Here is a 24,476-nt window from a genome sequence, read left to right as displayed (position 1 = left end):
TAGTTAATAAAACCTTACTTGTTTCACACTTGACGTGTTCATTGTTTACTCATAACCGGAGTCAATAATCATGCAGATTTACGTTACAAACGTATAGAATTGTACAGTAAGAAAGTTATTTCCTTTAACCAGGAAATTAACGTTCTTAGAATTGACAAGACGGTTGACCCTGAGTGGTCAGCTAAATATCTACAGTGGATCTAAAATATGAATAGTTAATTATAACTAGTTATGGTTAATTATTCATATTTCCTGTCGTTGAGCTAAATTCGCTACACGCCCCTTACTGCTGATTGGCTACAAGTTTGTTTTGCTATTCGGCCCGAATCAGTTTTCTAAAGCGTTTTTGAAAAATCGCTTACCCCACCTTTAAGAGAGAGAAAACAAATCTGACTGTTGGCTGGGCCCCTGCTCTCTCAGCTCTCCTGAAGTGCTGTGTGTGTGTGTGTGTGTGTGTGTTTGTCGTCTCTCTGACTTTCATCTCTCTCTGGCCCCTTTGTAGTTCTGGACACATGCCACAAACTGCCCAATTAGCCCAGATCCAGAGCTCTACAGCGAGGCCTTCTCTTAAAAAAAATTATTCTGGCCTCATGGAACAGCCCAGGGCCAATGTTCTAGCTCTAAGCAAACCAAACCCGTCTTTAACAAGCTCTTAAACACAGCAAAGGACTTTGCAGATTTGTCTCCCACCATTTCTGTGTACTACAGAGTAATAGGATTTTTTCAGCCCCTCATTTGGTGCATTTATGAGGTCTTGTGATTGGAAGCAATCGAATGTTAAGGACTCATGGCATTTCACCTCGGCTTCCCTGTTTACTTTTGATTTTCACTTGAAAGCAAAACTTGAGAAGTTACTTCCGGTCTTTGCTGCTCATTTCTAATTACAGCACTTTGAAATCACCAGCAAGAATCCTCAAAAAGTGAATGGAAAAAAAATCTGCTATTCTGTTTCACAAGACGGTAAATGAGCCAAATGCGTTGATCAAGGTCTCTTGAGCAGCTATGAGCTCGGTCTCAGGATACGAGATTGGCCGTTTGGCAGGGGCTGTGGAAGAGATGAATTTATTATTGTGGATTCCTTCGGCTGCCAAGCTCTTGTATTTTCGTCTTTCAGGTGTGTGAATGGCATTCTGTGTAATTGCGGCACCCGGACAGACCTGTAAAAAGAGGGTTTGGCAGGGGAAATCAGTCTCATGGTGACAGCATTCATCACAGATGCTGTTTACTCGGCTTCTAATGCTGGAATGTTGAAGTTGTGTCATCAACGTGGCAGCCAAGTGACTGATATGTTTTTGAGCAGACAAAATGTCATCAGTCTGTTTTAATGCAGCTCACTGTTGCTTTTCCCAGAAGTCCGCTTACAATATTAGTCAGGGTTTCTTGCACCAGAATCATTTCATTTTTCATGACATTTCATTTCCACCCTGATCGTTAGAATTAAAGGCTGTTTTTGCTACTGTACTTTTAGACGTGTATGTCGTAGAAAAGACCTTGAAAAAAATATAGAATAATAATAATAATTTTATTATTAACAAATATGTAATAGCAACTGTCATTTGATTATGAGCATTTTAAAAGGTAATATAATCTAATTACAAGTACTATATTTTTGAATTGCATCTAATCACTTACTACCCAGCACTGAAAATTATACTATTTTATATACATACTATAGACTATAGACTTTGTGTTCTATTTGTTATATGCATTGACGTTTTGAAGACTTTGATGTCAGGCTCTAACATTTCTGTTTTTAATAAATTAATAATACATTCAAAATAGAATGCATTTACAAAATCTGCTCCAATTTCCTGCAATATTAAATTTGCATACTTTGTGTTGGACCAAGAGGTCAGTCTACGATGTTTAGCTCATCTGCTAGTTAAATGTCTTCACTATACAAATTTGCAGGTCAGAGATCTCCAAACTTTTTAATTTAATTAAATTTTATTTCATTTTATTTTATTTCTATTTCATTTTATTTATTTTTTATTTTATTTTCAACATAAAATGCAATTTGCAGCCCATTTTACTTTCACAATCAGAAGTCAAACAGGATATTTAACAGAAAAAATGTATTGTAAAAAAATAATTTTGACTTCGTCATTTTTAATACTATGACTGTTTCTTTATGATTCGTTTTTATAGCTTAGTTTCATTAAATTGACTTTGCATTGTGACTGTATGTCTATGGTTATTAAACCTTTATATATAAAACCCCTTTTCCAAGTGTACATGTCTAAGTAGTGAATATCCAGCACCTAATGTGTGACGTTAGTTGTAAATCTCCTATTGCCTGTGTTTATGTCCTCCACCAGATCCGGTACATCTCTCAAACGCAAGGCTTGCCAGCAGAGTATCTGTTAAGCGCAGGGACGAAAACAACCAGGTTTTTCAACAGAGACCCTGACTCCACCTATCCTCTATGGAGACTGAAGGTAAACTCCCTCACCCTGTTTCTCTTTCTCACTTCCTTAATTAGTCTCACTTGGTTCGCATATAATATGCAGCGACAATGGTTTTTTTCTTTCTCATTCGCTCACTCTCTAAACTAAGTTAAATTGATGCATCCACTACACCCTGTAAACAGACCAAGAGGCTAATGCGAACTAAATGGGTTTTGTGTGAGGACTTGGCAACCAGAGCGACGTGGGATAAATCCTGCTTAACGTCCCGTTCTTATTCTTCCCTCTTTCATTCTTCCGTCCCTTTCTGATCTGTTTCTCTCCACATTCCCCCATCCTTACTGCGCCGGTGGCTGGTTGCCCATAGTCAATAGAGTTTCCCTCTAGATTAACTTTTGGTGAACTTTGCAAAGCTTCACATGGGGAAACTTTGATATTATTGAACCCCAATGCAACTCCAAGCTGCATTCCTAACCCCCCATATATATGATACAGATCCAATAAAACTAGAAAAACGTATCCTCCTACATAGTCAATACCCCCTTGGCCCTCAATGCTTGTGTCTTGGACTGTAGAAATACTCAACCCAATGTCAAGTACTTCCCAGAGATAAGATTTTATCTTTCATAGTTCAGGAATCTTAATGGAGTTTTCAGTTATGTTCCGTTTAAGCGTCAACTTTGCCTCAGATGTTTCTATAAAAAAAGAAAACATACTGTTGACTTAAAATTAATATGGATAGCATAGCCCAAATAATTTGGACTTGAAAGGGATTGAGAAATATTTAAGTTTATATTGAAATCTCTGACTTGTTTTGATTACAAATTTGGTATTTTTGAGCACAGTTTGAGAGTGTGTTGAGATCTCGTCTATAGGAAACACATTTGAGATTATTTTCAGGAGAAAATGAAAAGAAGCAGAACTCTTCAGCATATGTCTCATGAGTGAGTTTTCTTTACTGTGGGTTTCTAAATGTTTTTACTTTTCCCAATTGATTTGAAATGTTTCATGATGTTCCTCCAAGTAAAAGTCCATCCAAAAATGAAAGGTCTATCATCATTTACTCACTCATGTTGTTTCAAACCTCTATGCAATTCTTTCTGCATAGAGAAGATATTTTGAATAATGTTTCAGTTCTCATTGACTTCCATTGTATGGACAAAAAAATAACTGTTTGGAAACTATTTGGTTACCAACATTCTGCAAAATATCTTCTTTCGTGTTCCACAGAAGAAAGAAAGTCATACAGGTTTAAATCAACATGAGAAGTGAGTAAACAAAGTTTCATTTGTGGATGAACTCTCTCGGCTTATTCCTGATGTTGAAAGTGCTTCTCCAGTGTTTTATAAAAATGGTTTCAAGTGGAGCCATCTTGAAAGATGAATCCGGATAGTGCTGATAGTATTCCTGTTTGTATTTGCAGACACCTGAAGACCATGAGGCAGAGACAGGGATCAAATCTAAAGAAGCTCGCAAGTACATCTTCAACTGCCTTGATGATATGGCACAGGTAGGAGTTTCGTACCTTTGTTCGTACCACAAAACCTGCTTCAGCTTCAACAGGAGCAGAAATCTGGCTCATGGCTAATAATAACCTCCCTCACCCTCAAAAATGTTTTGTCTCCAACTCTGTATGGCAAGTTTCCAGTAATACTCACACCTCTGTTACGCAGAAAACTTTGATGTTATGTAACTTAGGACATGACTTAAAAGCACAATGGTGCATGGGAACCTTATTCCCCTTGGAGCTCTTCAGTGATAAGACACATGACTTATGACCTTTTGCCTTCTGCGAGTTATTGAAATCCGCACGCCTCATCACCGGCCGGTCGTCAGATGTCTGGACGGGCCGGGTCACGCTTTTGCCAACAATGACGCAAACCTCAATTTGGATTTTTCCCATAAGAACAGACTCCATCCCAGTTCATCAGATAAAAACGGCTGATCTAATTCACAGCAATTTCAGATGAATTCATGGAAATATGCTTATGCTTGGATACACTTAATCTATAATGTATCCATGCTCATGTCCTTCACAACACCCTTGTTTTACAAGAATTACATCAGAGCCTCATTTTCAGGTCAGGTCCTCTGGTGTTATGATCTAAGTACTGACTTGCTCTGTAGTCCAGTTTACTGCACTGGCTAGTACACTTATTGTAGTACACAGTAAACTTCATTAACATAAAAGAATGAAAAAAGTATTTTTTTCAATAAGATAGGGGGTATCTTTGATAAGCTGGAAGGTACAAGGCAGCAGAAAAAAACATTGATAATAAAACAAAACGGAAAGAATGTGAAAATAAACAAAATAATAATAATTTAATTATTATAATATGTTTTATATTATGATTATTATTAGCAATCATATAAATATGAGTTATGAGTTAAATTAATATTTATTTATTTATTTATTTCATAATAAATCATAAAAAATAAAATCATTGATCATAAAACAAAACAGAAACAATGTGAAAATAAACCTAATAATAATAATAATTATTATCATTATTATTATTTAATAGCAATCAAATAAAAATGAGTTGAGTATAAAATGAGTATCAAAATTAATAATAATAATAATAATTATTATTATTATTGTTAATTTGTTTGATTTCAAATTGTTATTATTAATAATAACAATAATAATTGTTAAAATAAACAAATAATAATAATCATCAAAAAAATATGATACAAAATGTACAAACAAACAAGCAAATCTATCTAGTCTTGTCTGTCTGTCTATAAACAAATAAGCCACCTTTACTCAACAAATAATAGTTTAGATGCTAAAGAAATCTTTAGAACATAGAATATGCACATCTCTCTCTGTGTGTGTGTTTTCTGTTTCTACTGTTGCAGCACTTGTCAGTTTGTATGTGGAACATCTGCACAGCTGTCTCATGATATGTCTTTAAATTGTTGCACTCAGAGATACAGCACTTGTGTATTCAACCGATTTAAATACATCAGTCAGATGTGAAATGGAGAGCAAGAAGAATGATTGTTCTCTGTTCCATCATCTTCAAGAGACAGTTCACTAAGTGTGCGTGCGTAACTGTTTTTGCAAGATTTGTGTATGGTAGCTATGCAGTCACTCCCTTCGCTTGCAGTTCATATTCTACATCCTGAATGATTATTTTTCCTCGCGTTTAGTGATTATTTCTTTATTGTGCGGCAGTGTGATGGAAAACAGAGAGAGAGAGAGCAGGACTAAAATAGCATGCATAAAAGTGGACCGGGATTTATCTGATAGCTCGGGGAGGTTAGGCCACATATAAACAGCATGGCAGTATGAAAAATGCATTAGCCATCTCTGACAGGGATTCCCAATAAAAATGTTAAAAAACGCTCTGCTGCACTGCTTTTAACCTTTGGCAAAATATCCTATCAGACAATAAAAGCATGGTTATTTAAATACAGGCACTTTTATGTCCCAGGGGTTGATTTTCATTAACAAATTTTAACTGTTTTTTTTTTTTTAATTTAGAATAATTTGAATAATCTTTTAAACTTTTTTCCCCCCTGTGGTTTTGTATTTTATGTTTGCATTTTTTAAATTTATATTTAGTAAATATTTCATTATATTTGCTTCTTTTCATATACATTGTATGTACACTGTCGTTTTTACAAAATAATTTTGGCAGCTGTGGTTGCCAGAATAATTTTGTAAAAGATACAGGAAAAACAGTAAACACATGTACGGCCAAAAACTGTAAACTGTAATTTACAAACAAGAAAATTTGAATGTAAACCAGTAAATTCAACAATGCACACTGCTATTAAAATCTGTTTTGTACCTTTAACACACTGACAACCACCATAATAATGCAGGTGGTAAAGGAGAAAGCCACATGAAGAATCAAAGCTCATCACAAGTAGCTTCGCCACAAGCAGAAGTATAAACTAATATATAGAAGGTGCACAGAGTCATTCATGCAAACACAAAACACCATCATGGTAACACACATGACACTTAAATAATGCATTAAACTTTCATTAAACAACAGAAGATGTAACATAAAGCCCAAATATACATAACTAATAACAAAAACTATTAAAAAAAACATGATTATTTAAACAAAATACTTTCAAATGTGGAGTGTCATGCAGGGAATTCTGGGAATATCAGGTTACAGTTTTTGACTGTAAATTATACATTGATTTTTTTATTTTTACTTCTAAAAACTGTCAAATTAACAGCATTTCAGTGTAAAATTACATGAAATGTCTGATTAGATATTTTACAGTTTTTCCCTGTATATAGTACGGGAGCTTACTGTTAACCTATTAACAGTTTTTTCCCGTAGCGTTTTTACAAAATTTTACAGTTAAAATTACACTTATTTTTTACAGTGTACAGATTATATTATATTAAATTATATTTAGTGCTGTCAAACGATTAATCGCGATTAATCACATCCAAAATAAAAGTTTTTGTTTACATAATATTATGCATGTGTATTGTGTTTATTTATTATATATATATAAATACACACACATTCATTATATATTTTGAAAATATTTACATGTATATACATTTATATATTTATATTATTATATTTTATATTGTATATAAATATGTTTAATGTATAAACATAACATATTTTTCTTAAATATATACATGCATTGTTTGTATTTATATACATAATAAATATACACAGTACACACTCATATATTATGTAAACAAAAACGTTTATTTTGGATGCGATTAATCGCGATTAATCGTTTGACAGCACTAATTATATTATATTATATTATGTTTTTCTATTATATATTACAGGTCACTGTATTTCTTTGTAATATAAAGGTCATATTTAAAAAGTCCTTTTCCATGTCTGTTTAATTTATATTCGCTTCTTTTCATATATTCATTTGTATATACTAGTATAATATAATATAATATATTTTTAAATTGATTTTACTTTTTGTTTTATCATATCTGGTCTGACATCTGAAGCGTTCCTAAGTAAATATCTGTAAATGTGAGGGCAAATATTTGGGAATATCACAAAGGTTATCGCTGTCCTCTGAGAATGCACACACTTTTTGACTGACAGACCTGTGTATATTAATAGAGTTGTACACGTCAAGCACTGTGGGAGTTATTCACACACAAATACTCACATGTATTATTTACAAAAGCTGCAAGATGTAAGTTGGATCAGAAGATACAGCTGACAGATTCCATCATTTGGGAACACCCAGGCTCGCATTCAACACTCATTTGACTACTAAGGATGATTTGTTCTGCAATTATGGTAGCTAATTTACCCTGCCGCCTATGTTCATGGATTATCACTGTCCAGTGCATTTACAAATATTAACTTTTTTAATATTGCATTAAAGCATTACAGCATTTTTTTTTTTTTACAATTTCTGTGCTGATTGACCTTGTGATTATTATTTTTAGTATGTGAAATTCAATGGAATTCTTTGGGAATTCTTTTGTTTTCTGAGGAATTCTCTGGGCTCAGATTCCATGGTGATGAGTTAGTCAATGTTACATAAAAAAAAAGGCAAGAGCTGGTTAACCTTGTTTGAGGATTCCTAAAGTACTTGTTGGTCTCTGTACATCGGTCAGTCTGTCTCCCTCTCATTTCTCACTCTAATCTTCTCTTTTTGCTGTGTGCAGGTGAATATGACCACAGACTTGGAGGGCAGCGACATGCTGGCGGAGAAAGCAGACAGAAGGGAGTTTATTGACCTGCTGACCAAGATGCTAACCATCGACGCAGACAAGAGAATAATGCCCATAGAGACACTCAACCACCCTTTTGTCACAATGACACACTTGCTGGACTTCCCACACAGCACACAGTCAGTTGAACTACACCAACAGTAGGGTTATGTAGTTTTATCAAATCAGGTTTAGATCGCTGACCATGTCTTTTTTTCTTGCAGCGTCAAATCCTGCTTCCAGAACATGGAGATTTGCAAGCGTCGGGTGAACATGTACGATACAGTCAATCAGAGCAAGACGCCCTTTATAACACATGTAGCCCCCAGCACCTCCACCAATCTCACCATGACCTTCAACAACCAGCTTAACACTGTGCATAGCCAGGTCAGTATCCACACACACATCTAACTAGCCACGTCCCATTATATTGTTCTTAAATAAAGTTAAAGTTATGATAGGTTAACCACAGCTATAACCCCTACGTTTGGCATTTTAGATATTTTTTAGTCTTTGTAAAGTGCAAAAATTATTTTTGTCATGTAAGTTTCTGAATAGCTGGGTCAAAATTGCAAAAAAAAAAAAAAAAAAAGACCCTGTAAGCTAAAATGAACAAATGAGCTTAAAAAGAAAATAAGATAATGCACCACAATAAATCATCAAGTTAAATGTACTTGAGAATGAAGATGATGAATATAATTAAATAAATTACAAGGTCATAAATATTTAAATATCATTTAAATATGTAAATAATTAAATATTTGTAATTTGTAAATAATAGTTTATAGTATATGAAACATTTGCAAAAAAAAATAAAATAGAAAAAATAAATAATTTTTGTCTTAATTTCCAGTAAAAAATGTCCTTAAATATTTTTTAACAAGATAAATGAATTGGAAAATGAAAATTAACTAAATGTACTTAAATAAATGATCATAAATCATAAATAATTAAATTTAATAGTTAAGTGTTATTTAAATTTTTACATTACTAACTATTTGTAATATGTAACTAATAACTTTTAAATAAAAAGCTGACATTTGTAAAAAAATATATATATAATAATAAATTTGAATTTTTCCTGATTACCCATAAAATATTATTTCTTAAAAATCCTTAAACAATAATTAAAGGAATGTAAAAAATAAATAAATAAATAAATCATAAACAATAATTTACAAAAAAAGATCTCTTATTTTAAACATAATCCTCTCTAAACTGTGTTAAATGTTGTGATTATAACAAGCTAAATTATAAAAATTTTCTTCTCAAGTAAATCTTTTTAATTTTATGGATGTTTGGATGTTTTACTAAAAAAAAAGTAACATTAATATTTTTGTGGAGTATGAACCAGTTTCATTTTTGAGCACATCATGAAAAGTTGATTTTTGTTTATTTTTGCTCATTTATTAAGTAATTTCTATGCCATTTCAACCTCAAAACTACAGCTACTGCAGGTCAGAGCGCACACAGCACCAAGCTATAGTGATGTTAAACTTTATTTGAATTCTGTTAAAACGATCCCTAGTTCAGTTTCTCTTAAAGCTGCAGATAATTAATTGTATTACATGCACAGACTCATTTGCAGTGGGACAATCCAAAGAAATTAGAGTAGCATTGGCCCATTGACCACTGGCTGTATCGGATGACTTCCTTCAGTGGACAGAACACTTGTCATATCATGGGCCATTTGGGCTGCGTGTGTGTGTGTGTGTGTGTGTGTGTGTGTGTGTTTTTCCAGCCTTGCAGCCCTCTGTCACAATGTGCTGATTAACAACATGACAGCCTCTACTTCCTGCTTGGCTTGCATTTTACTACTTTGCAGCCTTAAGGATTGCACCACTTTGTTTCCTTCTCTCCTTTTGTTTCCTCCTGTTTTGCCTCAGTGCAGTTTAGCTTCACCAGGGAGCATTTGTCTAAACTGCTGACAGAGGGCCAGACATGAATCCCATAATGCCTTCATTTTGAGTTCTTGGATCGACTCAAACCGTGACTTTCCCCTTCGAATAGATATGTCTGAAGTCAAAAAGTAATTCGGCTGTAATGTTATAGCATTCCGGTCTCACTCTAATGTCATGAGAAGAACGTTGTGTAGGGCATTCGATGCTTTCGAAGGGAAAGCTTGTGTAGCATTAGCCAGCTGTGAGGTTGAAGTGTTTATTTTGTGTGATGAATGCCATGGCGGCGTATTGATTAACTCTCTCCCCTGATGCTCGTCGGCCTTGCTAAACGGGGAAAATGAAAAATGAAAAGCGGTGTACTGAATTCTCCCCATACAAACCTTAATGAAAAGTCTATAATTACTAGCGGTGGCATGAGATGAAACTGTATTGCTTTGGTAACAGATGAAAGTAAATAACACTAGCCCTTAAAAAGAAAATAAGATAATGCACCACATATATCATCAAGTTAAATGTACTTGAGAATGAAGATGATGAATATAATTAAATAAATTACAAGGTCATAAATATTTAAATATCATTTAAATATGTAAATAATTAAATATTTGTAATTTGTAAATAATAGTTTATAGTATATGAAACATTTGCAAAAAAAAAATAAAATAGAAAAAATAAATTATTTTTGTCTTAATTTCCAGTAAAAGATGTCCTTAAATATTTTTTAACAACATAAATGAATTGGAAAATGAAAATTAACTAAATGTACTTAAATAAATGATCATAAATCATAAATAATTAAATTTAATAGTTAAGTGTTATTTAAATTTTTACATTACTAACTATTTGTAATATGTAACTAATAACTTTTAAATAAAAAGCTGACATTTGTAAAAAAAAATATATATATAATAATAAATTTGAACCATAAAATTACCCATAAAATATTATTTCTTAAAAATCCTTAAACAATAATTAAAGGAATGTAAAAAATAAATAAATAAATAAATCATAAACAATAATTTACAAATAAAGATCTCTTATTTTAAACATAATCCTCTCTAAACTGTGTTAAATGTTGTGATTATAACAAGCTAAATTATAAAAATTTTCTTCTCAAGTAAATCTTTTTAATTTTATGGATGTTTGGATGTTTTACTAAAAAAAAAGTAACATTAATATTTTTGTGGAGTATGAACCAGTTTCATTTTTGAGCACATCATGAAAAGTTGATTTTTGTTTATTTTTGCTCATTTATTAAGTAATTTCTATGCCATTTCAACCTCAAAACTACAGCTACTGCAGGTCAGAGCGCACACAGCACCAAGCTATAGTGATGTTAAACTTTATTTGAATTCTGTTAAAACGATCCCTAGTTCAGTTTCTCTTAAAGCTGCAGATAATTAATTGTATTACATGCACAGACTCATTTGCAGTGGGACAATCCAAAGAAATTAGAGTAGCATTGGCCCATTGACCACTGGCTGTATCGGATGACTTCCTTCAGTGGACAGAACACTTGTCATATCATGGGCCATTTGGGCTGCGTGTGTGTGTGTGTGTGTGTGTGTGTGTGTGTGTTTTTCCAGCCTTGCAGCCCTCTGTCACAATGTGCTGATTAACAACATGACAGCCTCTACTTCCTGCTTGGCTTGCATTTTACTACTTTGCAGCCTTAAGGATTGCACCACTTTGTTTCCTTCTCTCCTTTTGTTTCGCACACAGCACCAAGCTATAGTGATGTTAAACTTTATTTGAATTCTGTTAAAACGATCCCTAGTTCAGTTTCTCTTAAAGCTGCAGATAATTAATTGTATTACATGCACAGACTCATTTGCAGTGGGACAATCCAAAGAAATTAGAGTAGCATTGGCCCATTGACCACTGGCTGTATCGGATGACTTCCTTCAGTGGACAGAACACTTGTCATATCATGGGCCATTTGGGCTGCGTGTGTGTGTGTGTGTGTGTGTTTCCAGCCTTGCAGCCCTCTGTCACAATGTGCTGATTAACAACATGACAGCCTCTACTTCCTGCTTGGCTTGCATTTTACTACTTTGCAGCCTTAAGGATTGCACCACTTTGTTTCCTTCTCTCCTTTTGTTTCCTCCTGTTTTGCCTCAGTGCAGTTTAGCTTCACCAGGGAGCGTTTGTCTAAACTGCTGACAGAGGGCCAGGCATGAATCCCATAATGCCTTCATTTTGAGTTCTTGGATCGGCTCAAACCGTGACTTTCCTCTTCGAATAAACATGTCTAAAGTCAAAAAGTCATAGGGCTGTAATGTTATAGCATTCCGGCTTCTCTCTAACGTCATGAGAAGAACGTTGTGTAGGGCATTCGATGTGATCGAAGGGAAAGCTTGTGTAGCATTAGCCAGCTGTGAGGCTGAAGTGTTTATTTTGTGTGATGAATGCCATGGCGGCGTATTGATTAACTCTCTCCCCTGGTGCTCGTCGGCCTTGTTAAACGGGGAAAATGAAAAATGAAAAGCGCTGTACTGAATTCTCCCCATACAAACCTTAATGAAAAGTCTATAATTACTAGCGGTGGCATGAGATGAAACTGTATTGCTTTGGTAACAGATGAAAGTAAATAACACTAGCCTCTATTAAACGAACAGGTTTTGATGGTGTGTCAGCATTTATGCACATCTTTTTTGTCTGTTGTATTGTTCAATTTTGTCCATATCTTAGAAGAAATGACAGGCATTTTACATGGAAATGTGCATGGAAAAGACCTATTCAGACTTGACCCTTGACCTTGTGTTTCTGTGATTTTTGTGCCTTTTTATTGTCTGAGATATTACAGGAAGACATGTGGAAAGAAAGGGGCTCTAACCTACATTCCTTATATCGGCTCCATGTGCATGAGCATGTGCATGAACCCCTAAGCCATAGTTTTGTCTGTTGTATTGTTCAATTTTGTCCATATCTTAGAAGAAATGACAGGCATTTTACATGGAAATGCGCATGGAAAAGACCTATTCAGACTTGACCCTTGACCTTGTGTTTCTGTGATTTTTGTGCCTTTTTATTGTCTGAGATATTACAGGAAGACATGTGGAAAGAAAGGGGCTCTAACCTACATTCCTTATATCGGCTCCATGTGCATGAGCATGTGCATGAACCCCTAAGCCATAGCTTAGACATTTTTTTAGTTTTAGAAATTCAGAACAAGCACATGAGATCATGAATAGGCCAGACTCAAACTTACATTTTTGCAAATGAGCTCCAAAGCTCAAAATATTGATGTTGGACCATATGCGCTGACTGCTAAGTCATGGCTCAGACCTTTTTTCAGTTTTGAAAGTTTTGAATTGGCGTATGGGAAACAGAGCAGGCCAGACTCAAACCCACATTTCTTATATTAGCACCAAGGCTCAACATTTTGATGTCCTAGCATGTGCACAGACCGCTAGGCCATAGTTCAGACCATTTTTTTTTTAGTTTTGAAAAATCTGAATAGGCGCATGAGACCATGAATAGGCCAGACTCAAACCCTGATTCCAAAAATTGAGCTTTGTTTTAGAAGCATTCAATATTGATTTAGTTTTAGAAGTTCTAAACAGACACATGGGATCATGAATAGGCCATGAATTGTCTTATATTGATAAGTTTTGAATTGGCACTTGGAAACAAAAGCAGGTCAGAATCAAACCCACATTTCTTATATTAGCACCAAGGCTCAAAATGTTGACGTCTTAGCATGCGTACAGACCACTAAGCTATAGCTCGGACTGTTTTTTAGTTTTGCAAGTTCGGAATTGGCGAACTGAACCAAAAGCGGGCCAGATTCAAACCCACATTTCTTATATTAGCACCAAGGCTCAACATTTTGAATGTCTTAGCATGTATGCAGACTGCCAAGCCATAGCTCAGACCTTTTTTTTAGATTTGGAAGTTTTGAATAGGGCGCATGGAACCATAAACAGGCCAAATTCAAACCCACATTTCTTATATTAGCACTAAGGCTCTACATTGTGAATGTCTTAGCATGTGCACAGACTGCTAAGCCTGCGCCCATGCCTTCTGAATAGATGCATGCAACCATAAGCAGGCCAAACTCACACTTTTCCCAATTGAGCTCTAGAACTCAAAATATTGATACTGGAGCATACACACTTAACTACTAAGCCATGGCTCGGATCTTCTTTTTCATTTAGAGCAGAAATCACGCCCTTTCCATCTCTCTGGTGATGTTACCGCACTCATATTTTTACTTCTGGCTATATTTTTGTCTTGTGTTATCATTATATAGAGAGAGTGACTATGATGGAAGGACCTGCACGATTCTTATGAGAAGTACATTCGGTTCACCGTTCTAGATGTAGGAGAAGGGAGTTCCCTCGTTCATCAAACCTCCTAGACGGCGCAAATTCCACATTGATAGATGAATAAACAGATGAATGTGCTGCAGTCAGGCCGGATTAAAAAGCATTGGAGGGGAAATCTACTGCATAGGCTTTGAAGAACAGATTTTCTCTCCCCTCACCAGTTAGATCTGTGTGTATATTTAATCATAGCTTTAGCGCAAAGAGGGATCATTATCTGCTGCTAATGAGACTGAGCAAATTCAATGAGTTGAAGGGTCCTAGCATTGATGGAGACTGTAACACAAGAGCATCGATTGAAGCTCTCACACCTCCTCCGTCCTTACGCTCAATAAGTCATTTTATAGAAAATGCCTGAACCCTAATGCTGTCTGCACACAATAACAGCTAATAAAGCATTTTAGTTGAAGTTGCAGAACAGTGTTATGGTATTCGCTCTAAGACATTACTCCAAATTGAACACGAAACATGCTTCCTGTGCTTGCTGCCTGCAGTTTTCATCAGCTAACATTTTTGTACATCCATCCTGTATATCAATAAATATTTTTAAGGAGTTTGTTTATCATTTGCTATTATTTGAAATGTTGACCCTCATCCTTCATTGTTGCTCCACCCAATTGCCACACCCACTTTCTCATGCTTTTGTTTGTTTGTCTTTGTTTGTTCGTTTGATCCCATCGGTTCCTTTAGGCCACCAACCTGGCTCCCTCTTCCACCAGTGCCACCCTTTCCCTTACCAATCCCGATGTCTCCATACTAAATTACCAATCTGCACTCTACCAGCCTTCTGCGGCCCCCATGGCTGCCGTGGCCCCCAGGACAATGAACCTCCAACCCGGTGCGCCACAGCTCTGCGCTGCCCGACCCGATCCCTTCCAGCAGGCCCTCATCGTCTGCCCACCTGGCTTCCAAGGTGAGTGCTAATTTAATTTATACGAAACCCTTGATATTCCTGATATATAGGTTCAGCTTAGCTGTATATTATATTTTAGGACTAGTTTACTCAAAAATTGCAATTCTGTCATTATTTACTCACCCTAAGGTCTTTTGAAACCTGTTTTCTGTTATCATTTCTGTTTTTAAAGAATTTTTACTTACTGTATATCTTTCTTTCCATATAGCAGCAGTTCATAGTATCTACTTAAGGCAAATAGTATCATATTAATGGTCCATAAGACTGGTACTGCTATATTCCAAGTCTTCTGAAGTCAGATTTATGTGATTATCAGTAATAAGTAATATTTCACAGAAACTTGCATCAAGATTCAAACTGAAAAATGTAAGTTTTAATCGGTTCATAACAGAAAGCTTCGAAACCATTCAGATGTTTGGAGTCAGTACGATTTTATTAATTAATATAATAGAAATAATATATATTAATTGTTATCCAGCAAGGATGCATTCAGTTGATCGAAAGTGACAGTAATGACATTCATAAAATATTTATTTTTAATTTTCTACTCATCTAAGATCCCTGAAAAAAAAAATCTTGGTTTCCACAAAGATAGGAAAATTCAGCTTTGCCATATCAGAAATAAATTTAGTTTTAAAATATATTAAAATAGAAAACAATTATTTTGAATTGTGTTAATATTTCACAACAGCCCTGTTTTTATTGTAACATAAAAATAATATTTTTGAACAGTAGTGTAATTTTATGGGCTACTTTCATGAGACTTTTATAATGTTTTATGTACTCATTGAGCTGTGTAAAGATTATTTTAAAAGTCATATGCATTTGAAATGAGTAAATACTGACAGAATTTAAATTTCTGACTGAGCTATTTCTTACATTTTGTCAACTAATGGTGTTTCCTTGTTATTTCTTCCCAGGTTTGCAAGCTTCACCCTCCAAACACACTGGCTACTCGGTGCGGATGGATAATGCAGTTCCCATAGTAACACAGGCCCCCGGTGCCCAACCTTTACAGATCCAGCCGGGCCTTCTGACACAGGTATAGCCAGACATTGCCCCCATTGCCATAGCAATACAAAGCCACATTTCCTAAACTAATTACACCCCTCAGCCTTTCCCAAAATCTCAATTACATCCGAGTTTGGCTCCAACGAAGAGCAATTAGCATGACCTACTTTGTTTTAATTATATAAGTATAATTCACTTTCCCTTCGACAAAATTGAGAAGACACTCTCATTTCATGGCCAATAGATTAATTGAAGCCTGGTTGGATTTATCTTGGTTTGCTCTACTGTAGTGACTGGAGTGACCTGTCTTTCCCCACTGGAGATTTTATCCCACTGATGGTTTGCTTTCCTGCTTCCACTAAGGTCCAGGCAACTGTGCTTCTTTCCTGGAGTTAGAGGAAGTCATGCTTTGATGAGCAAGACTGAGGTTGGCTTTAAATGAGGTCTGTGGATGCTGAGGGATTTGTCTATCCTCTGGAGCCGCAAGGCAGGGCCCAGACGGCTTTTAAATTTGAGACAGGGTGACGAGGTTCAGAGGCATTTAGCTAATTTGTCATTTATCCACAACATTTTTCGGTTTTGCTGAGCTGAGCTGAGCTCTTATTGCTTTTTGAAGACTCTACTGCTTAAAGGAAAGTTTCAGCCAAAAATGGGAATTATTTACTTGTGGTCTAAACCTGTATGACTGACTGACTTCTGTGAAACATAAAATTTATAACAATATTCTGTTTACACTTTTCAATTTAATGAAAGTGAATGAGGACTGTGGCTGTGAAGCTCCAAAATGACAAATGAAACACCATAAAAGTATCAAAAATTAGTCCATGTGACTCATTCCGAATCTTCTGAAGCTTTATGCGAGGAACAGGCCAAAATTTAAGTTGATTTTTAATGTCTTGATATCCGTTATAGCATGTTTATGAGAGAAGCAGCAATATTTCAGCAAAGAATTAATGAATCATTCTCTTGAATCAAATCAATGAATCAATTGATTCGGTTCACAAAATCCGTCTGAATGATTCATTCACAAATCGAAGTTCAAATTTGACCGGAATGAGTCACAGCAGCTCATTCGAGGAAAAGACCATCAGCAAATAACAGGCTACATTTTGGTCTGTTTATCAGACAAAGCTATCATATGACTTAAGAAAACTTGAAATATGACGCACGAGTCATATGAACCACTTTTATGATGTTTTTGCAATCAGTTTAAAAGCTCCAGTCTCCATTCATCTTTATTCCACTGAAGAAAGAAAGTCATACTATTATGAAACAATAGGCTATTGTGGTGAGTAAATGATGAGTGAGTGAACTATTTCTTTTAATGACGTCTATGGATACTGAAAGCTAGACTGGATGTTTTATTTTTACTAGGATATTAAGGTTCAGGATCGTTTAGTTAATTGTAAGTTGTCTGCAGAATGTTTCGAAAGAAAGTCATACTATTATGAAACAATAGGCTATTGTGGTGAGTAAATGATGAGTGAGTGAACTATTTATTTTAATGACGTCTATGGATACTGAAAGCTAGACTGGATGTTTTATTTTTACTAGGATATTAAGGTTCAGGATCGTTTAGTTAATTGTAAGTTGTCTGCAGAATGTTTTACTTTGCTTGTGTTGGTGTTTCATGGCTCTACCCAACTGCTTAAGTATAGTAATGCATCGTTATTGTTCCTCGCGTTCAGGAAAACCTGTGCATAAATTCCACTGGTGATTATCGGAGCGCTGCATTGGAAAAGGCAGATGGGGATACTTGTTCATCACTACTTCAGGGCCTCAACTGCCCATTCTCCCCCCTTCAACCCAATCAGCCAGACCACATCACTCCTGGTGCCAGTGGAGTGGGTTTCTAGAAGGCCTCGGCCTTTATCTGGAACAGGAATGCAGAAAATGCAAAAACAATTGCGGGAGCAGTGGTGCTTTCGGAGCCCCGGGGGTGACAAAAGGCTTTCACTCCGCGAGGGCAGAAAAGCTGCAAGGGGGGTCGTTGCAGAGATGGCCTTGCATGGAAAACTCTAATCTTATCTGTGTTAGCGTTCCAGGCCAGACGGTACAATTACACAACCTAACCCAGAGTGAGAAAGGAGGATGCAAAGTGTCAGGAATGTAGGCAAAGGGCTTTGGAGAGTTCTGATGAAATTATTCGTGTCACTGTTGTCATGGGTGGAAAAAGCATGTAGAGGTGTTGAGACATACTCAAAATATGCACTTTTAGGCCTTGTGCAACAGGCAAAATTAAATGAGGTGCTAAATGATAGTGTAAGTGTTCTTTCTTTCTTTATGCTGACATAAAGTGTTTTCTTAAATCAGTTTATAGATTTAGCTCAAATAAAAAGTAACTAAAAAATCTAGTTTCTCTCAGGTCAGCTTCCTTTCTTTATTTCTTTCTTTCTGCTGAATGTTTAGGATTTCTTTATGCTAAAATGTGCTTCTAAAACAAAATCTTTATGCTTTTCTTAATTCAGGTTTAAATATTTCTTATTTTATTTAATATTTTATTTTATTTTGCTGAAGTTAAAGGAAGTATCAAATATAAAACGTTCCAGTTCCAGTTTCTCCTGTCGATTATAACATTTTCATTCATTCATTCTACTGTGAGGTTAAAATAATAAAATGAATAAATAATTATATTCTATAAAATTATTAAATAATTAGTTATATAAAAATTTAAAAATGAAGAAAATTTTAATAAAAATAAAACTGTTTTATAACAAAATTGATAAAACACAAAACAAATGAGTGACAGGATGATTATAGTTTGTTATCGCTCTAATAATATCAGTCCAGTGCACTCCAGAAAGTTGACGTTAAATAGCTGAAATTCCAGAAAAATGCCAAGATTCACTTCTCTTACAATGCTAAATGTGTTATCACAGCCTTTCAAACATCGTAAAAGCATGTTTTCATTCTTCCCCGTCACCCTCCCTTATATGTGCGAGTGCTGTGGCCCATACCGATGGACTGGTAAATAGATGTGCAAAGGGTATTAAAGAAACAATTCATTAGTTGTACATTAAACTGCTAATCAATAAAGCTGCATTAAACTATTAGGGCTGCAGACACTCTTCTTCAAGCTCACATCTCTGGGCAAATTATGCCTGGCACTCCCCGCACTCCTCACCCACCATACAAAGCAGCTCCTCACAAAGCCTCTGAATGGGGCCCCTGAATTTAATTAAAGTCGGAGCTGATTTGGAAAATGTCTAACACATCAGCGCACTGCCTGGGAGATGCCACATCTCTTTATTAAGGCAGAATCTTATCTTTTTTATAGGCAGGAGCCAAGGCCGTACGCAGTATGCAGGGCCCCATCTGAGGCCGTCATCTAGATACCGGTGCCAAGGAATCGAGGGAGGGAAATGAATGAAGTTCCAACGAAAGTGGCACAATCTTTTTGTTATTCCAGAGGGAGATCTTTTATGCTGTCCATAATTTGCCGTCCTGCTCACATCTTCATTTGCAGACCAAGAGAATACTTAGCTTCGAAGATGGATGGGTTATAAAATTTTTTATAATGTATCTCTTCTGTTCATATTTTGTTAGAACAATTTCATTAAATGATGTCTCTTGAATCTAGGCCCGAACGCTGACGCTACTGTGTCTTAAATAACTAAATGACCCCTTTGGTGGTTGTTTGGCACAGTTTAGCACTTACTAGCGGTCATTTCTCTAAATAGCCGTATCCTTTTTCTCCTCTCTCTAAATCTGTGGATGCAGTACCCTGCCCTGTTTAGCTGCGCCGCAGCCCTGCGATTTCATGTGCCAGGTTATGGGGTCTTCACACTGACGCCAATTAAATCGCAAGAGGTCACTGAGTCCGTGCGCTGTTGCTTGCTATTGCCGTTCATATCCTACTCACACATGAGGATCACATGAGCTCCACTATCTGTAGATGTTCGACCTTCTGCTGGAGATGTTCCTGACCTCTGTACACTAACCCTGTGTTTTCCCTTCATCCTTACTCTACAGCCAGCCTGGCCGTCTGGTACTCAACAGATTCTCCTTCCGCCGGCGTGGCAGCAGCTCACACACACCTCCGTTCAACACGCCACCGTCATCCCCGACTCCATGACCAGCTCGCAGCCTCTAGCCAACTGGAGGTGAGAAACCAACATGCCGTCACCGCTAAAGAGGACTATTGTGCTTGCTACAGTACATAGGGCAGCCCATTTATTCTTAGGCCATTAGTGTTTTTTTGGGGTTTTTTCTGTTCTAACCTAAAGTATAGTTTACACAAAAATGAAAATTCTGTCATATTTGCTCACTTTCATGTCGCTCCAAACCTGTATGCATTCTGTTAAACAAAATATTTTGAAGAATGTTGGTCCCAAATGGGGCTCAAAACTGTTTGGTTACCAACATTCTTCAAAATATCTTCTTTTGTGTTCCACAAAATGCATACAGGTTTGGAAAAACATGAGTGGGGGGAGTAAATATTTTTGTTGGACTATCCCTTTAATATGCTCAAAACTATTGTAAGTAGACCATTTGGACATTCTCAGAAAACATTACATTATGAGTATTACTACTCTAAGGTACTAATATGCCCATTTTAAAATGTAGATAAGATACAAAGTTGTCCCTTTAAGTGTACTGCTCCAGTGACAAGCTGTTGTACTCATTCATGAAGGTACAATTTTTGCAATTTTTTTTCTTGCGGTATGGGTTGATTTCCCAGTAAAGTGTTAATACTGTGGCTTTGTGGTGCTTTCAAAACATTGCTTTTTTTCTACATCCTGGCCCTTGGACATTTGTCTCAACCAATGTGAGTTTGAGGGCAAGACAATCATTTCGTCTGGCCATTGGCAGATGGGGAGTGTTTGAGAAACCATTATTGTTTTTGCAATAGATTGCAACAGTGCCCTCCCAATTTTTCAGCAGCCTTGGTTCCAGAAGTATTTTTCCCTTTCTTTTTTTTCACCAAGGGATTTATAAAAAGCTCTTTGTTTAGGAGTTATATGCTATGAACTAAACCAACCAGATATGAGGTGAATCACAACATTATAAACTTTGATTTGCAGCAAAAAAAGGTATGAAACTGCAATGCTTTATGGAAGTGAATGTGTTCTAAAATGTTCTTTGGGCACAATTTGCTTTGTTGCGAATATTTGATTGGTGGAGATTTCTCTGTAGAATTATGGATGATGTCATTTTTCTGCAGTTGAACATATTTATTTCAAAATTAAATCGAAATAATGTAGGCTGATGGCTTCACTAAAAGCATTTACCCTCAAATAACAACCTCTTAGCTCACAGTAGGTCTGTCTTTAAAGGTTTTTAAGTTATCGCTCAAAATCAGTTCCCCTATGGAGAAAACCAATGAGATTTTTACTTCTGGAACTGACTGTTTCTCTCCATTCCATTTAAATGTTGATGCCACAGAAGCTTTCATCTTTAGTTTGTTTTATTTAGCTAGACAGATCTGGTACAATTTCTTCATGTTTAATAGGGACTCCATTAGCATTTTAAAATCAATTATATCCTTACGAAACATACTTATACCATGCTAATTATAAACGGGTCATGTGGAACTCAACCGATCTATTTTAAGATACCATGACTGGTGATCCATATATTTCACGGAAGTTTGGTACCGCAACACTGGGTTTTAATAATCTCCCAGATTATGAACTAAGCAGATTGAATTATCTAGGTTGCTTAGTCTGCAAATGCACCTACAAAGCCAACATGCATTTGAATTATTCATTTGGAATGAAGGAACAGAATATTTTAAACCTGATACTCATTATACTCTGGATTTGTTTAGAATTCTTGTTGGTTTCTTGGAATAGAACAGTGAGTGCAGGAGCGTGTCTCTGGCTAGGACAGGGTATTGGAGTCAGGTCGTGCTGTCCTGCATGAGGTGAAGTATTACAAGATGAACGTGTGCTGATATCTGCAGATTATCTCATCAGTGCCTTAAACTCAGCCCGGAGGGCTTGGTAGTCCTGAGCCAGTCCGGTTGGAAAAGTGTCACTTTTTCTGCAGAGAGGGATTTCTCCTCTGAGATCTCATTCTGTTCTCTGCTTCTCTACTGTTTGCTGCAGTCACTGCTGTCCCCTCTGGCCAAATGTTGCATTGCATTTATTCTTCATTTAGATACAATTTTAGTTGATGATTGCAGATAGTACATCTAAATGCTATTTAGGGTTTGTTCCTATGTAGGGCGTATTTAATTCTGACAAGTAATGCTGTGGTATATCAAAATATTTTTGAAAAAAAAAATAAAAAAAGTTGGTGACCATTGCCTCTGACACTAAAAATCCTATTTATAATCAATGTCAAGTTGACAGTAAATTATTTAAAACAAGGTGCAATCAATTGACATGAGAAGCAAAATATCATAAAATGTTAAGAATAGTTTGTAGAGAATGTATCTTGAATCAATGAGATATACATTTTAGATTCTGCACTACCAAAAAAAAATGTAATCAGAATTACATTTCTAAAAGCAAAATAGAAGTAGAGTTTTGAACTGTCAGTAAATGTATATTGTCTCATTCCATACATTTTTTTTTCTTCATATATCTATGTGTATTATCTTGTCAGAATTTAAATACACTGCTGTTCAAGTTTGGCATCAGTAAGATATTATTAAAGAAATTAATACTTTTATTCAGCAGGGATGCATTAAATTAATACAAAGTGAAAGTAAAGACATTTATGTTGTTACAAAAGATTTCCATTTCAAATATATATAAAAAATGCTGTCCTTGTATAATTTCTAACCATTCAAAACTCTTGAAAAAATTTATTGAGCAGTGCAACCAACGTTGATAATAATAAGACATGTTTCTTGAGCACCAAATCAGCATATTAGAGTGATTTTTGAAGGATCATGTGACACTGAAGACTGGAGTAATGATGCTGTCGGTAATGTAAGTAGCCTTTAAAGGGCATGCTTTAATTATTCTTGTTTTGATTCAGGAATTCACATCCCCATGGCAGCCATTACAATCCCATTATGCAACAGCCAGCCTTATTGGCAGGTCACGTCGCCCTGCCGTCTCAGCAGCCTCTCAATGTGGGTGTTGCTCATGTCATGAGACAGCCACCGAACAACAACTCCTCCTCCAAAAAGAACAAGCAGCACCAGATGAACAACAGGTCAGACAACCCTTACATAAAAAATTAACAAACTGTGGTTTTACCACGGTAAAGGAATGCCATCAGGTGGTCATATTCATATGTTATCAATGAATGCCATGGTATAATATGGTAAAATGTTCAAAAAATATGATTTCATGTCTAAAAACTTTTATAAAAGAACCTCATTCTTTCTTAGGAACGTGTCAGCATACAACGTGTCCTCCACCCAGCCGATGACTTCACCTCAACGCTCCAAACGAGTGAAGGAGAACACCCCCCCTCGGTGCGCCGTGGTTCAGAACGGCCCGTCCTCAACCTGCGGCCCATCACAGACCTGTGGAGGAGGGGGGTGGGGAGGCGAGCAGGCATGTAGCACCACTCGAGACCACCACGGTCAACACAACCCACCGCGCCAAACCATCGTCATCCCCGACACCCCCAGCCCGACCGTCAGCATCATCACCATCAGCAGCGACACGGATGAGGAGGACGACCTTAAACAGCCCAGTAACACCAGGTCAGAAAAATGGGACGAGCGATTTCAGTGCACAGTTCTGTAATGTGACATAATTTTTGAATGAGAGTGGGAAATAATGTAGGACAGGACTTGATTTGATCCATCGGGGTTTGATTGGATTGTGTACATGTTCGGATATTGCTTAATATTTTTCTGTCTGTGTGGGCTTGGTTATGTCAAAATCATTTTGGAAGTGGAGAACGTTATTACATTTTGATGAAAACAATTTGCTTTCTGTGGAATAACTGATGAATCATGCGCAATAAGACCAGGGACATTTATTGAGTAGATAAATAGGATCAATTTAGACTTTTAAATGCCTATTCAGCTCAGGGAAAATACTGGATAATGCCTTAGAAAAGAATTGGTGGTCTAGGGAGTTGAAGGTTTTACCTTAGAAAGCTGACATTGTAAATATAATAAGACCAGGGACATTTATTGAGTAGATAAATAGGATCAATTTAGACTTTTAAATGCCTATTCAGCTCAGGGAAAATACTGGATAATGCCTTAGAAAATAATTGGTGGTCTAGGGAGTTGAAGGTTTTACCTTAGAAAGCTGACATTGTAAATAATATTCATATTGTACATACACTGTAAAAATGATCATAATTTTAATACGACAACAG

The 24,476-nt window shown here is 36.0% G+C and overlaps 1 protein-coding gene across 2 annotated transcripts in view; it reads left to right on the top strand.

Annotated features, from left to right (window-relative positions):
- Positions 1-24,476, top strand: part of LOC107568633 (homeodomain-interacting protein kinase 2-like) — a 113,917-nt gene that overhangs the window by 86,532 nt on the left and 2,909 nt on the right. The window contains exons 4-12 of one of the 2 annotated variants that reach the window (XM_016254606.1): positions 2,319-2,438; positions 3,829-3,915; positions 8,041-8,225; positions 8,310-8,472; positions 15,098-15,227; positions 16,148-16,269; positions 20,211-20,341; positions 23,169-23,348; positions 23,527-23,847. In XM_016254606.1, coding sequence (XP_016110092.1) covers positions 2,319-2,438; positions 3,829-3,915; positions 8,041-8,225; positions 8,310-8,472; positions 15,098-15,227; positions 16,148-16,269; positions 20,211-20,341; positions 23,169-23,348; positions 23,527-23,847 — 1,439 coding nt within the window. Of the gene's footprint in view, positions 1-2,318; positions 2,439-3,828; positions 3,916-8,040; positions 8,226-8,309; positions 8,473-15,004; positions 15,228-16,147; positions 16,270-20,210; positions 20,342-23,168; positions 23,349-23,526; positions 23,848-24,476 lie in introns of both variants that reach the window. The other variant, XM_016254604.1, reaches the window with a different exon arrangement.

This window comes from Sinocyclocheilus grahami, unplaced genomic scaffold (assembly GCF_001515645.1).
Source record: "Sinocyclocheilus grahami isolate Dianchi unplaced genomic scaffold, SAMN03320097.WGS_v1.1 scaffold1265.1, whole genome shotgun sequence".
In the NCBI taxonomy this organism is placed as follows: domain Eukaryota; kingdom Metazoa; phylum Chordata; class Actinopteri; order Cypriniformes; family Cyprinidae; genus Sinocyclocheilus; species Sinocyclocheilus grahami.
This window is presented reverse-complemented; position numbering and strand designations above follow the sequence as displayed.